The 13,480-nt window shown below is 31.6% G+C and overlaps 1 protein-coding gene across 1 annotated transcript; it reads left to right on the top strand.

Moving 5' to 3' along the window:
* Positions 1-10,884: 10,884 nt before the first annotated feature.
* LOC112019901 (chitinase 2-like) lies at positions 10,885-12,110 on the top strand. Its single transcript, XM_024052447.2, has one exon. It carries the CDS (start codon positions 11,007-11,009, stop codon positions 11,925-11,927), a length of 921 nt encoding a protein of 306 aa, XP_023908215.2. The 5' UTR covers positions 10,885-11,006; the 3' UTR covers positions 11,928-12,110.
* The last annotated feature ends 1,370 nt before the right edge of the window (positions 12,111-13,480 follow it).

The following is a 13,480-nucleotide window of genomic DNA, read 5'->3' on the forward strand; positions in this document are numbered from 1 at the left end:
AATTCCTCCCCCCCCCCCCCCCCCCCCCCCCCCCAAACACACACACACACACACACGACCGCTTTTAGGCAAAAGGACCTTAGCCTAAAGACATTGGTAGTGAAACAGGGAGGATAGAAAATGAAGGAGAGAAAAATAGAGAGAAACTGATTTTATGGGTGCTTAGTTGGAGAGAGGGGAATGATGAAAAATTGGTGGGTCCTAGGTGTTTTATCCTTGGGCCCACCAAAATTCTATCTTCCCAATTTAGGGAGAGGAATATTGGCAGTCAATGACTAAACTACTCTTCCTCTTACATGCTAGATCAGCTAGGGTTTTCTTTGTTTTGGAAATATTTTCTTGAGTATCTTCTTCTTCCTTTGGGGGGGGGGGGTTAATTTACTTTTTTCTGTGCATGATTTTTCTTTTTTAATAAATTTTGGTTTTTTTTTTGTGCCACTTTTTTTGTTTTAATTGGGCATCATTTTTTTATTATTAAGGGCTTATGAGTAAATTTATACAAACTATTTTTTCCATTCATCCACTTTAATGATCTCTTGATTAATTTGTTATTCATAATATTAAAAAAAAAAAAAAACCACAAAATTTATATTTAAAAAAATCTCACAATTGAATAAAAAAATTCATAAAAAAGAGATTGAAGGAATGACATAACATAACAAAAGGATACTAATAAAAATAATTACAATGATATTCAAACATGTAATATAATAATAATTGTCCTAGATAGATAGATAAATAGGAGAGGTGAGATTTAAACCCTAGATATAGGGCACCACAATTATATAATATAATAATTCTTGATGATATAATAAGACTAGATTATTTTTCAAATTTAGTTATCAAATACAAAATTTTGTTGTCACTATCAATCATAAATGTTTTAGTAGATTTTTTTTTTTTCAAAATTAAAATTGATAAAAACTCTACTTAGGATCGATTATGTCACAAAAATATATAGTAGATTAGCCATATTATCATATATAAAGGAAATGTTAGCAAAGCTTAAATAAAAAATAATAATTAATTAGTAGCATTTTTTTTTTAATCTCAAAAGGCAAGAAGAATTTATTTTAAATAAAATATTATAATTTAAAATTTTGAATAAATATTATTTAATTTTGAATATAAAAATATCTCAATTTGATAAATATATGAGTTGGGTTTAAGTTACACCTGGTGTAATGTAACTTGAAGTAATGTTACACCACATAGTATTTTTTAATTGAATGTGAATTTTAACAAATCAACCATTCGATTATATTATCTTCATGCATTCTCCACACTTGCAAAATTTAAGATGATTAAGGATTTGTTTGGGATCTGCTTATTTTGTTGAAACTGAAAATTTGTTACTGAAAGTACTGTAGTTAAAGGTAAAAGTTAGTTGAAATAGTATAATAGGACTTATGAATAGTACCAAAAAGTGCAGTGAGGCTCATAAATAGTAGCAAAAATAAGCTGACTTTTTAAGTTTGAGCCAAACGCACACTAAATATTAATAGTCATGTCATCAATCAATTATTTAAGTTTAAGTTTTTGTAGTTTAAAATAATGCATAAAAGATGAGTTTATAGATTGAATGGTAAATAACAACTGATTGACATGAATATTGATATGCATGTTAAAAACATATAGAACATGTAATCCAATGGTAGAATTTTTAAAATATGAATTTACTAATAAGTTATGGGCTGGTGTAACATTACTTGGAGTTACACTAGGTGTAACTTGAACCGGTGGATAAATTAGAAAACAAGAAAGTTCAAGAAATAGAAAACAATATTGTGGACATCCCTTCTCCTATCATTGCATCTAGGGTGCTAAAAAAACCCCCCATTGAACACCTTAAAAAGCTACCTTATCTACTTTAACCCATCATTTCACAACTCATCTTACATCCCTCCTCTTATCGTTACATCACAGCCAACACTATTAATTTATTTACTTAGTTCACTCTGTCTTCATCTAATGTAGAGTCTCTCTCTGATGTCAACGTGAGAGACTCATCCTCATAAATAGTGGTCTTGACCCATCAAATAGAGGCCCATATCGCAATAGAGACCCATATTGCTACAGAAAGACACCCATCAAGGGCAGTCTCAACCCATTAACAAACCCATAATTACAAAGGGCAACACACCGCCACTACCACAACCCACATTAAATTGACCAACCAAAAACCACCACCACAACCAATAACCCAAAATCCAATACCAAAACCAAGAACTAATTGCTCGCCATTGCAATCAATGTCAATAAAAAAATCCAAATCCAAATCCTCTAACAAAACACACAAAGTACAAACCACCACAAACCTACTACCACAACGTTGCCGCAAAGACAGTTGAGACTACAGATCTAGCAGTGTTTACAAAACACACAAATCTCAACAAATTCCACAAAGGATTGAGGCTACAAAACCTAGAATTAAATTCCACTACTGCAAATACAATTAAGAGGTGGAAGGTGCCGGTTGAGAGAGAGAGGTATAAGCTTGCTACAGTAAACTACTACTAGCAAGGTTGTTAATTTTTTAGGTTTAACACTAAAAAATGTAGCATATGTTTAGTTTTTTGGGTTCTAAAATAGCATTTCGAGAGTTTGGCACTCCCAATACGAGTGCTTTTTAGTCTAGCCAAAAGACCATTCAACGCGCTTATCTATAGTAAAAGAATTAGAACAAGACAAGTAGACAACAAACAAACGAAAAGGAGCACGCAACCAACTTCAATTGCTTCTATGCACTAGTTGTCTAGTCTTGATTATAATTAAGTAGAATAAAGACCTGAATACAAACGAGCAAAATTTTTTATTTTTTTAATTAATTTTCCTCAAGGTGCGGACATAGTCATCTCCATAGTGGGTGCAGTTATCAGTATATAATAAGCATGTAACAACTCAGGAAGTATCCACTTTACCGGTAGCCTTTGCACAAATCTACTCCTATTTGTTACAATGGAATTGGCCAAGCTGTTCATTACCCTTCTCATTATTGAAGCTCTCTTTATCTCCCAAATACAAGTCCAAGCAACCCCCACCAACTCAAACCTCTTCAGAGAATATATAGGAGCTGAGTTCAAGAATGTCAAATTTACCGATGTACCCATTAACCCAAATGCTGAATTCCACTTCATTCTCTCCTTTGCTATAGACTATGACACCTTAAGTTCTCCCTCTCCAAACAACGGAAAATTCAACATATTCTGGGACTCTGCTAATCTTAGCCCTTCCCAAGTTTCTTCTATAAAAAATGCTCATTACTTGATCATTATCAAATGGAGCTATAGAAGCGAAACGAAATTACCTTATTCCTCTTCAGAGTTGTTATAAGCTTTCCAATGCACTCAGCAAAGGTATCAGGATCAGCCTTGAAGTGCTCATAGTTCAATATCAATTCCATTCAAATGATACTGCTTTATGATCCTTGTGAGTGATGAAACAGCATTAGAAACCCATGAATCCACTGAGGAGGGCTGAAGTAAGCCAAGCCATCCCCACACTATCCCTCCTAAGCTTAAGGGCCACCTTGACATTCGANTTAAAGCCTGCGAGAAACTCAAGAGTCAGCAGCAACTTCATGGTATCTTTATTTGGTCAGCGGATGACTCCAAGGCAAATGGTTTCCGCTATGAGAAAGAATCGCAAGGGCTTTTGGCAGGTCAACACTAATATTGTCATCAAATTATGTAATGAAGGTATTGCTGATGTTAGATCCCAGCTGCCTGTACTACTGAACTTTTATTTTCTAGTATATTTATAATTCATGTTTGTGTTTTGAGTGTTTGTAAGAGCACATTGTATTTTAACTTGTTTTCTACTAGTGTGAGATTATGTTTGTTGTGGCTTTTGGCATATATTTGGATCCTCTGCAGTCTGCACTATCTATTCATCTATGGAAACTTGCAGGAAGTGGGCTTTGTTATAATCTATTGTTGAACTTTGGCAGAGAGAAAATTAAGTATGTTTTATGGCCAGTTAAACGTATGGCTATTGTCAAGAGTCGTCAAATATCTTCTTATTTCCATATCAATATATATGGAGTACGCATGTTTACTTGTCGGGGGTTCTATAGAGTCCAAATATTTATATTTGTCAAACTTGTAGGGTCAATAAGCCATAAGGTATGGGTTAGAAACGAATCATTTTAAACATGTTGCCAAACTTGACCATCACAGTCTTTTAAGAGTTGGTGTATGACCCGTATTTTTTTTCAAATAATAATAATAATAATAATAATAATAATATGTTTTGCGTATTAAAAATGATAAATTACTCTTTTAACCCGTTTGTGTTTTTAAATTTAACATTATTCAACTAAAAGATAAGAGTATTTTAGAGAGTTTAAGAATCTGTGTAAAGATATTTTAATACACAAAATGATAAAACTCAAACAAATGAATCTTGTTATTAATAGTATAGAACTATAGATAACATAACTTGCTGTTTTTTATTAAGAGAATTAAGGTTCAAATCTCTCATTCTTCATAATTGTAACCATTGAAATATATAAATAAAAATACTTTTATGGTCCTATATTTTGGCCATGTTTTTAATTGGTTCTCAAGTTTTTATAATTTCATTTTTGTTTTTATGGTTTTAAATTTTTTACCCTTTTACCGTAAGCTAGCAATGTAGTCCATTAATTATGTAGGCATTCTCGGTAAGTGAGATGTCAACAAGGATCAAAATGACTACAACTGTAAAAAAATAAGGACAAAAAATGAAGTTATAAAAAACTTAATATAGGTACCAAAAAGGAAGTTTTGCCCTCTCCCCCCCCCCCCCNGTTTTATCCTTGGGCCCACCAAAATTATCTCTTCCCAATTTAGGGAGAAGAATATTTGCAGTCAATGACTAAAATACCCTTCCTCTTACATGCTAGATCAACTAGGCTTTTCTTTTTTGGAAATATTTTCTTAAGTGTCTTCTTCTGTTGGGGGGGGAGGGGTGGGGGGTGGAATAATCGGATGTGATTTTTTTTTTTTTTTTTTTACTTTTTTCTATGCATGATTTTTCTTTTTTAATAAATTTTGAGTGATTTTTTTTTTTTGCCACTTTTTTGCTTTAATTGGGCATCATTTTTTTTATTATTAAGGGCTTATGAGTAAATTTATACAAACTCATTTTTTCTATTTATCCACTTTTTCACCCCTACGAAACACCAATGAGGGAGACTAAAATCTTTTCTATCCTTCCACTTTTCCATCCCAAACCAAATATATATATATATATAGGTAGATTGTGCTCTTTCATCCCCACGTCTAAGAAGTTCTTCAAAATTGTGAATAAAAATAATCCAACTCAATTGAAACCTTAAGTTGTTTCACACACACACACACACAAAATCAAAGTATGATGAATTATCATTGATGATTAATTTCTCTTAATAACTCAAGATTTTGATTTTTATGTCAATCCCTCACTCGTAAATTATCAAACTTTCCTTCACCACGTATCATCACACATAAAGTAAGGTATTTATTTTTAAGAAAACATTTTTCAAATGTTTAAATTTTATACTTGATCTATTATATCTGATTTTCTATAAGAAACTAGTCTCGGTTTGGTTAGTAATGATTCAACAAGTTATGCCTTGAATCCATCTTTACTTAGGTATGTTGAGGTTGAGTCGGAATTTGGTAAGGATGAGGTGTAAACCCATCTTTTACATTATTTAATAAGAGATTTCCACATCATCCTTTTATTTAAAACGTAATACATCTTACCATATCTAATAATATCACATCAACCTTTTACTTAATTAAAATATGAAATATGACGTTTATTAAGATGTTATCATATGTGATCAGAACTATTTATGTTTTAGTAATATGATGATGTGACATATCCTAATTGAATGATGTAAACCAGGGAAAATTCTTAAGTATTCTCGAGGCACGGAGAAATAGTGATCTCCCCTCACATTCATGGTAGACCTTGCCAAGAATGTGAGTACCATTCTCTGTGCTCCAGAAGTACCTAAAAATTACCTGTAAACCAACGGATTTACACCAAGATGACTCTATTATTAAATGAAGTTTTTTTTAGAAGGTATTATTAAATGAAGTTGATAGTTCTTTTGATAAAGGAGAATTCTTAGGTACTCCTAGGAAAATTCTAAAAATTATTCATTGATAAATTATATTTTATTGTTCTATACTTTAAATTTTATTATATTCTTATTATATTATGATTTTATAGCATATGGTGTTTCTTCTTCTTTAAAAAAGGTGAATTATAGAAAAAAATTAAGTGAATCTTAAATATGATCTCTTGATTAATTTGTTACTCATAATATATATATATATATATATATACATTTAAACCACAAAATTTAGATAAAAATCTCACAAATGAATAAAAAATTCATAAAAAAGAGATTGAAGGTAATGATATAACACAACAAAAGGATACTAATAAAAATAATTACAATGATATTCAAACATGTAATATAATAATAATTGTTTTAGATAGATAGATAAATAGGAGAGATGAGATTTATACCCTAGATATAGGGCACCACAATTATATAATATAATAATTCTTGATGATATAATAATACTAGATTATTTTTCAAATTTAGATATCAATTACAAAATTTTGTTGTCACTACCAATCATAAAATTTTTAGTACATTTTTTTTTTTCAAAATTAAAATTGATAAAAACTCTACTTAAGATTGATTATGTCACAAAAATATAGATTAGATTAGCCATATTATCATATATAAAGGAAATGTTAGCAAAGTCTAAATAAATAAATAAAAATTTAATTAGTAGCATTTTTTTTATCTCAAAAGGCAAGAATGTATTTTAAATAAAATATTATAATTTAAAATTTTGAATAAATATTATTTAATTTTGAATATAAAAATATCTCAATTTGATAAATATATGAGTTCGGCAACAATGTTACACCACTCAATATTTTTTAATTAAATGTTAATTTTAACAAATCAACCATTCGATTATATTATCTTCATGCATTCTCCATGTTTGCAACATTTAAGACGATTAAGAATTTGTTTGAGATCTGCTTATTTTGCTTAAACATAAATTTTTTTACTAAAAGTACTATAGATAAAGGTAAAAGTTAGCTGAAACAGTACAGTGAGACTCATGAATAGTACCAAAAAGTGCAGTAGGGCCCATAAATAGTAACAAAAATAAGCAAAATAAGCTGAATTTTTAAGTTTGAGCCAAATGCACACTAAATATTAATAGTCATGTCATCAATCAATTGTTTAAGTTCAAATTTTTGTAGTTTAAAATAGTGCATAAAAGATGAGTTTATGGATTGAATAGTAAATAATAACTGATTGACATGAATATTGATATACATGTTAAAAACATATACAACATGTAATCCAACAATGGAATTTTTAAAATATGAATTTATTAATAAGTTATTGGCTGGTGTAACATTACTTGGAGTTACACCAGGTGTAACTTGAACTCGTGGAGAAATTAGAAAACAAGAAAGTTCNTATATATATATATATATTTAAACCACAAAATTTAGATAAAAATCTCACAAATGAAAAAAATTCATAAAAAGAGATTGAAGGTAATGATATAACACAACAAAGGATACTAATAAAATAATTACAATGATATTCAAACATGTAATATAATAATAATTGTTTTAGATAGATAGATAAATAGGAGAGATGAGATTTATACCTAGATATAGGGCACCATAATTATATAATATAATAATTCTTGATGATATAATAATACTAGATTATTTTTCAAATTTAGATATCAATTACAAATTTTGTTGTCACTACCAATCATAAAATTTTTAGTAGATTTTTTTCTTTTCAAAATTAAAATTGATAAAAACTCTACTTAAGATTGATTATGTCACAAAAATATAGATTAGATTAGCCATATTATCATATATAAAGGAAATGTTAGCAAAGTCTAAATAAATAAATAAAAATTTAATTAGTAGCATTTTTTTTTATCTCAAAAGGCAAGAATGTATTTAAATAAAATATTATAATTTAAAATTTTGAATAAATATTATTTAATTTTGAATATAAAAATATCTCAATTTGATAAATATATGAGTTCGGCACAATGTTACACCACTCAATATTTTTTAATTGAATGTTAATTTTAACAAATCAACCATTCGATTATATTATCTTCATGCATTCTCCATGTTTGCAACATTTAAGACGATTAAGAATTTGTTTGAGATCTGCTTATTTTGCTTAAACATAAATTTTTTTACTAAAAGTACTATAGATAAAGGTAAAAGTTAGCTGAAACAGTACAGTGAGACTCATGAATAGTACCAAAAAGTGCATAGGGCCCATAAATAGTAACAAAAATAAGCAAAATAAGCTGAATTTTTAAGTTTGAGCAGCCAAATGCACACTAAATATTAATAGTCATGTCATCAATCAATTGTTTAAGTTTAAATTTTTGTAGTTTAAAATAGTGCATAAAAGATGAGTTTATGGATTGAATAGTAAATAATAACTGATTGGCATGAATATTGATATACATGTTAAGAACATATACAACATGTAATCCAACAATGGAATAAAAAACCTCATTGATCCACCATCAACACAGTTTATCAAAAACCAAAAAAAAAAAAAAAACCCACTGATCCACCATCAACAACACATGCCGATCCACCTAAGCCACTAAGCAAACACACCAAACTCAGTCCTAGACCCATTGTGCCACCACAACCCACCACACCAATGCCACCATGATCCACCACCGAAACTCAGTCCCAAACCCACGACCAAAACCGATTAGTAAACACATCACCACCCATAACCAAATTCGATTTGCAAACTCACAACCACACTGATCTCGCCCGCCACAACAACTACCAGATCCTTGATCACGCCGATCTCGCCCAGACAATCCCATAAACCCACAACCACACTGGAAACCCATGAACAAACCCACTTGGTCTAAGATGCGCTATGGAGAGAAAGGATGAGAGAAAGGCTTGCATGCGGCAGCAGGTCGGTAAAGATTGAAGATGGGTCGACGAAGATTGAGAAGTGATGAAGTGATGAAGCCTAAAGATTGAAGAGAGAGTGATGAAGAGACAAAGAAATGAGAGAGAGATGTGGGAGACGGAGAAGTGGGAGACAACTAGAAGAGAGAAGAAATTAGTAAAAAATAAATACAAGCTGCTACAGTACTATCTTACATATAAGATGGTACTGTAGGTAAGATGGTACTGTAGCAATATTCTAAAAAAATTTACAATTAGTAGTTCAGATGGAGCTTGGTTTTTATGTTTTGATGGTAAAATTTGCCAACATATGGCATTTGGCTATCCCAATGCGAATGCTCTAAACTTGCTACACTAAACTACTACTTGTAAGGTTGTAAATTTTTTTGGTTTAACACTCAAAATGTAGCATATGTTTAATTTTTTGGGTTCTAAAATAGCATTTTGAGAGTTTAGCACTCCCAATACGAGTGCATTTTAGCAAGGTTGGCTCTATCTTAGATGCAATTGCTTAAGGCCCCAAATGAAACAAGGCCCCTAAATTTAAACCAATAAAATTATCTCTTTATGTGTAAAAGTATTAATTATGCTCCAAATATTAATTAATGAATATAAATATTTTTTTATCAAAGAAAAAAATTTTAAAAAATGGTGGGCTATGCAGGAGATAATCTCTCATCTATATCAAAGAAAAAAAAAATCTCTTGGTGAAATGTGCTCTTGATGGTTCGATATTTGTGTGGTAGATTATTTAGAATGTTTGGTATATGTGTTTAAAAACTGAAAATTGTTGTTTAAAAACATGTGTGAAAGTACGTGTAGGTGAAAAAGTGTTTGAAAATACGTAATGTTGTTTAAAAACTGAAAATTATTGTTTGAAAACACAAACTAAACACCCCCAGTCTCCCAAAACACAAACAGAAAAATCTTTGTTTCTCTCTCAACAACTCAACAAAGAAAAACTAAAAACAAATGACCCAAAACAAACTAATCTCTTTTTTTTGGTCTCAAACCTTAGACTCTTATACTCATTGCTAGAAGCTTTGCCATTCTCTCTCCATTTAAATTCTCTGTAGCAGCTTGAAATTTGCTGTGGTTTTGATCTTTCTCCCTTCAGGTTTGGCTCTAAAAAACCTTTCAGATTTGTGTTAAGCTCTCACTCTATTTCGTTTTTTCCCCTAAAATTTTGTTTTCTCGTGGGACTTACTGTCAAGGTGTCACCCTCTCACCCTTTTATTTCTAGTCATTATTTGTTTTAGTATTTTTAATATTTCTCTTTCTAAACTTATCACACAGCCAATGAGTGACCCGCATTATGTACAGAAAAAATGCTTTATTTTTTTACTTTTCCTCTTTTATTACATCACTTTAGCTAGGTGAATGCTGCTACAATTTTGGGGTGATGTGAACAATGAAAGGCTAGAGAGCTAAATTTTTCTTTTCATTTTTATCATTAAATGGTGATTTTGAATGTAAATTTGCTTATTTGTTTAGTCGTTGATTGTGGTTAAAATACAGTAATATATATATATATATATATAATATTATGATACTCTAAAAAATGGTTTAGATTTTTTGATAAAACAGGTTTCAAAATTTTTTTTACAAATAAATGAAAATTACTTTAATTGATTTATTAAATTTTATAAAAAGAGGCCCCATTGAACGCTGTCGCCTTTGGCCACAAAATATCTCAAGCCGGCCCTGCTTTTTAGTCTAGCCGAAAGACCATTCAACGCGCTTATCTATAGTAAAAGAATTAGAACAAGACAAGTAGACAACAAACAAACGAAAAGGAACGCAACCAACTTCAATTGCTTCTATGCACTACGTGTCTAGTCTTGATTATAATTAAGTAGAATAAAGACCTGAATAGAGACGAGCAAATTTTTTCTTTTATTAATGTTCCTCAAGGTGCTGACCTGCCATAGTAGGTGCAGTTGTCAGTATATAATAAGCATGTAATCCACTTTACCAGTAGCCTTTGCACAAATCTACTCCCATTTGTTACAATGGAATTGGCGAAGCTGTTCATTACCCTTCTCATTATTGAAGCTCTCTTTATCTCCCAAATACAAGTCCAAGCAGCCCCCACTAACTCAAACCTCTTCAGAGAATATATAGGAGCTCTGTTCAAGAATGTCAAATTTACCGATGTACCCATTAACCCAAATGCTGAATTCCACTTCATTCTGTCTTTTGCCATAGACTATGACACCTCAGCTAATCCCTCTCCTACCAATGGAAAATTCAACATCTTCTGGGACTCTGTTAATCTTAGCCCCTCCCAAGTTTCTTCTATCAAGAATGCCCATCCAAATGTCAAGGTAGCCTTAAGCTTGGGAGGAGATACTGTACGGGATATCCCTGCTAGTTTCAGCCCATCCTCGGCGGATTCATGGGTTTCTAATGCTGTCTCGTCACTCACAAGGATCATAAAGCAGTATCAATTGGATGGAATTGATATTGACTATGAGCACTTCAAGGCTGATCCTGATACCTTTGCTGAGTGCATTGGAAAGCTTATAACAACTCTGAAGAGGAATAAGGTAATTTCGTTCGCTTCTATAGCTCCATTTGATAATGATCAAGTTCAGAAACAATATTTGGCCCTCTGGAGGAAATATGGGCACCAAATAGACTATGTGAACTTCCAGTTTTATGCATATGATAAGGGAACCACTGTGCCTCAATTTCTTGACCACTTCAAAACCCAAAGCTCTAATTATAATGGTGGTAAGTTGTTAGTAAGCTTTGGTACTTATGCTAGTAGTGGTGGGTTAAAACCTGATAAAGGCTTCTTTAAAGCCTGCGAGAAACTCAAGAGTCAGCAGCAACTTCATGGTATCTTTATTTGGTCAGCGGATGACTCCAAGGCAAATGGTTTCCGCTATGAGAAAGAAGCGCAAGGACTTTTGGCAGGTCAACACTAATATTGTCATCAAATTATGTAATGAAGGTATTGTTGATGTTAGATCCCAGCTGCCTGTACTGCTGAACTTTTATTTTCTAGTATATTTATAATTCATGTTTGTGTTTTGAGTGTTTGTAAGAGCACATTGTATTTTAACTTGTTTTCTACTAGAGTGAGATTATGTTTGTTGTGGCTTTTGGCATATATTTGGATCCTCTGCAGTCTGCACTGTCTATTCATCTATGGAAACTTGCAGGAAGTGGGCTTTGTTATAATCTCTTGTTGAACTTTGGCAGAGAGAGAAAATTAAGCATGTTTTATGGCCAGTTTAACGTATGGCTATTGTCAAGAGTTATCAAATATCTTCTTATTTCCATATCAATATATATGGAGTCCGCATGTTTACTTGTCGGGGGTTCTATAGAGTCCAAATATTTATATTTGTCAAACTGGTAGGGTCAATAAGCCATAAGGTATGGGTTAGAAACGAATCATTTTAAACATGTTGCCAAACTTGACCATCACATAGTCTTTTAAGAGTTGGTGTATGACCCGTATTTTTTTTCAAATAATAATAATAATAATAATAATAATATGTTTTGAGTTTTTCCCATGAAAACTTTATATATATTTTTTGAGTCATTTAGGAATCTTAAATGGAAAAATAGACCCCACATCTGGTATTGATGCCAATCTATAAAAAGTGAAAAACACTTTGTTTAGGAAAAAATTGTTGGTCAACAGTAGGGGTCGGTCAACGATGGGCCTGTGGATGGGAGCGGATTTGTGGACCCAAACCCGCCCACTTAAAATAGACCCAAACCCACCCAATTATTAATTGGGTTAAATGGGTATTAACCCAAGTAAACCCAATTAACACTAATGTTTATTGGGTTTTAATTGGGTACCCAATTACCCAACCCCAAAACTACTAAAATTACAAAAATACCCCCTCAACCTAAAAAAAGACCAAAATAACACCTAAACCTGCAAAATGACCAAAATACCCCAAAAACTCAAAAAATGACCAAAATACCTTCCGAAACCTAAAAAATGACCAAAATACCCCCGAAACCTAATAAATGATCAAAATAACACCTAAACCTACAAAATGACCAAAATACCCCTAAAACCCAAAAAATGACCAAAATACCCCTCGAAACCTAAAAAATGACCAAAATACCCCTAAAATCAAAAAATTACCAAAATAACCCTGAAATCCAAAAAATGACCAAAATACCCCCGAAATCCAAAAAAATGACCAAAATACCCCAAAAACCTAACAATGACCAAAATACCTCTGAAACCCAAAAAATGACTAAAATACCCTTAAAACCCAAAAAATGACCACATACCCCCGAAACCTAAAAATGACCAAAATACCCCTGAAATCCAAAAAATGACCAAAATACCCTCAAAACCTAAAAAATGACCAAAATACCCCTAAAACCCAAAAAATGACCAAAATACCCCCAAACCCCAAAAATGACCAAAATACCCTCGAAACCTAAAAAATGATCAAAATACACCCGAAACCCAAAAAATGACCAAAATGTCCCTAAAACCCAAAAA

The sequence above is a fragment of the Quercus suber genome, unplaced genomic scaffold (genome assembly GCF_002906115.3).
Source record: "Quercus suber isolate HL8 unplaced genomic scaffold, Cork oak 2.0 scaffold_124, whole genome shotgun sequence".
NCBI lineage: Eukaryota > Viridiplantae > Streptophyta > Magnoliopsida > Fagales > Fagaceae > Quercus > Quercus suber.

Bases quoted from the DNA above. Each gene is read 5' to 3' on its own strand.
- LOC112019901 (XM_024052447.2), top strand. From the start codon at position 11,007: ATGGAATTGGCGAAGCTGTTCATTACCCTTCTCATTATTGAAGCTCTC.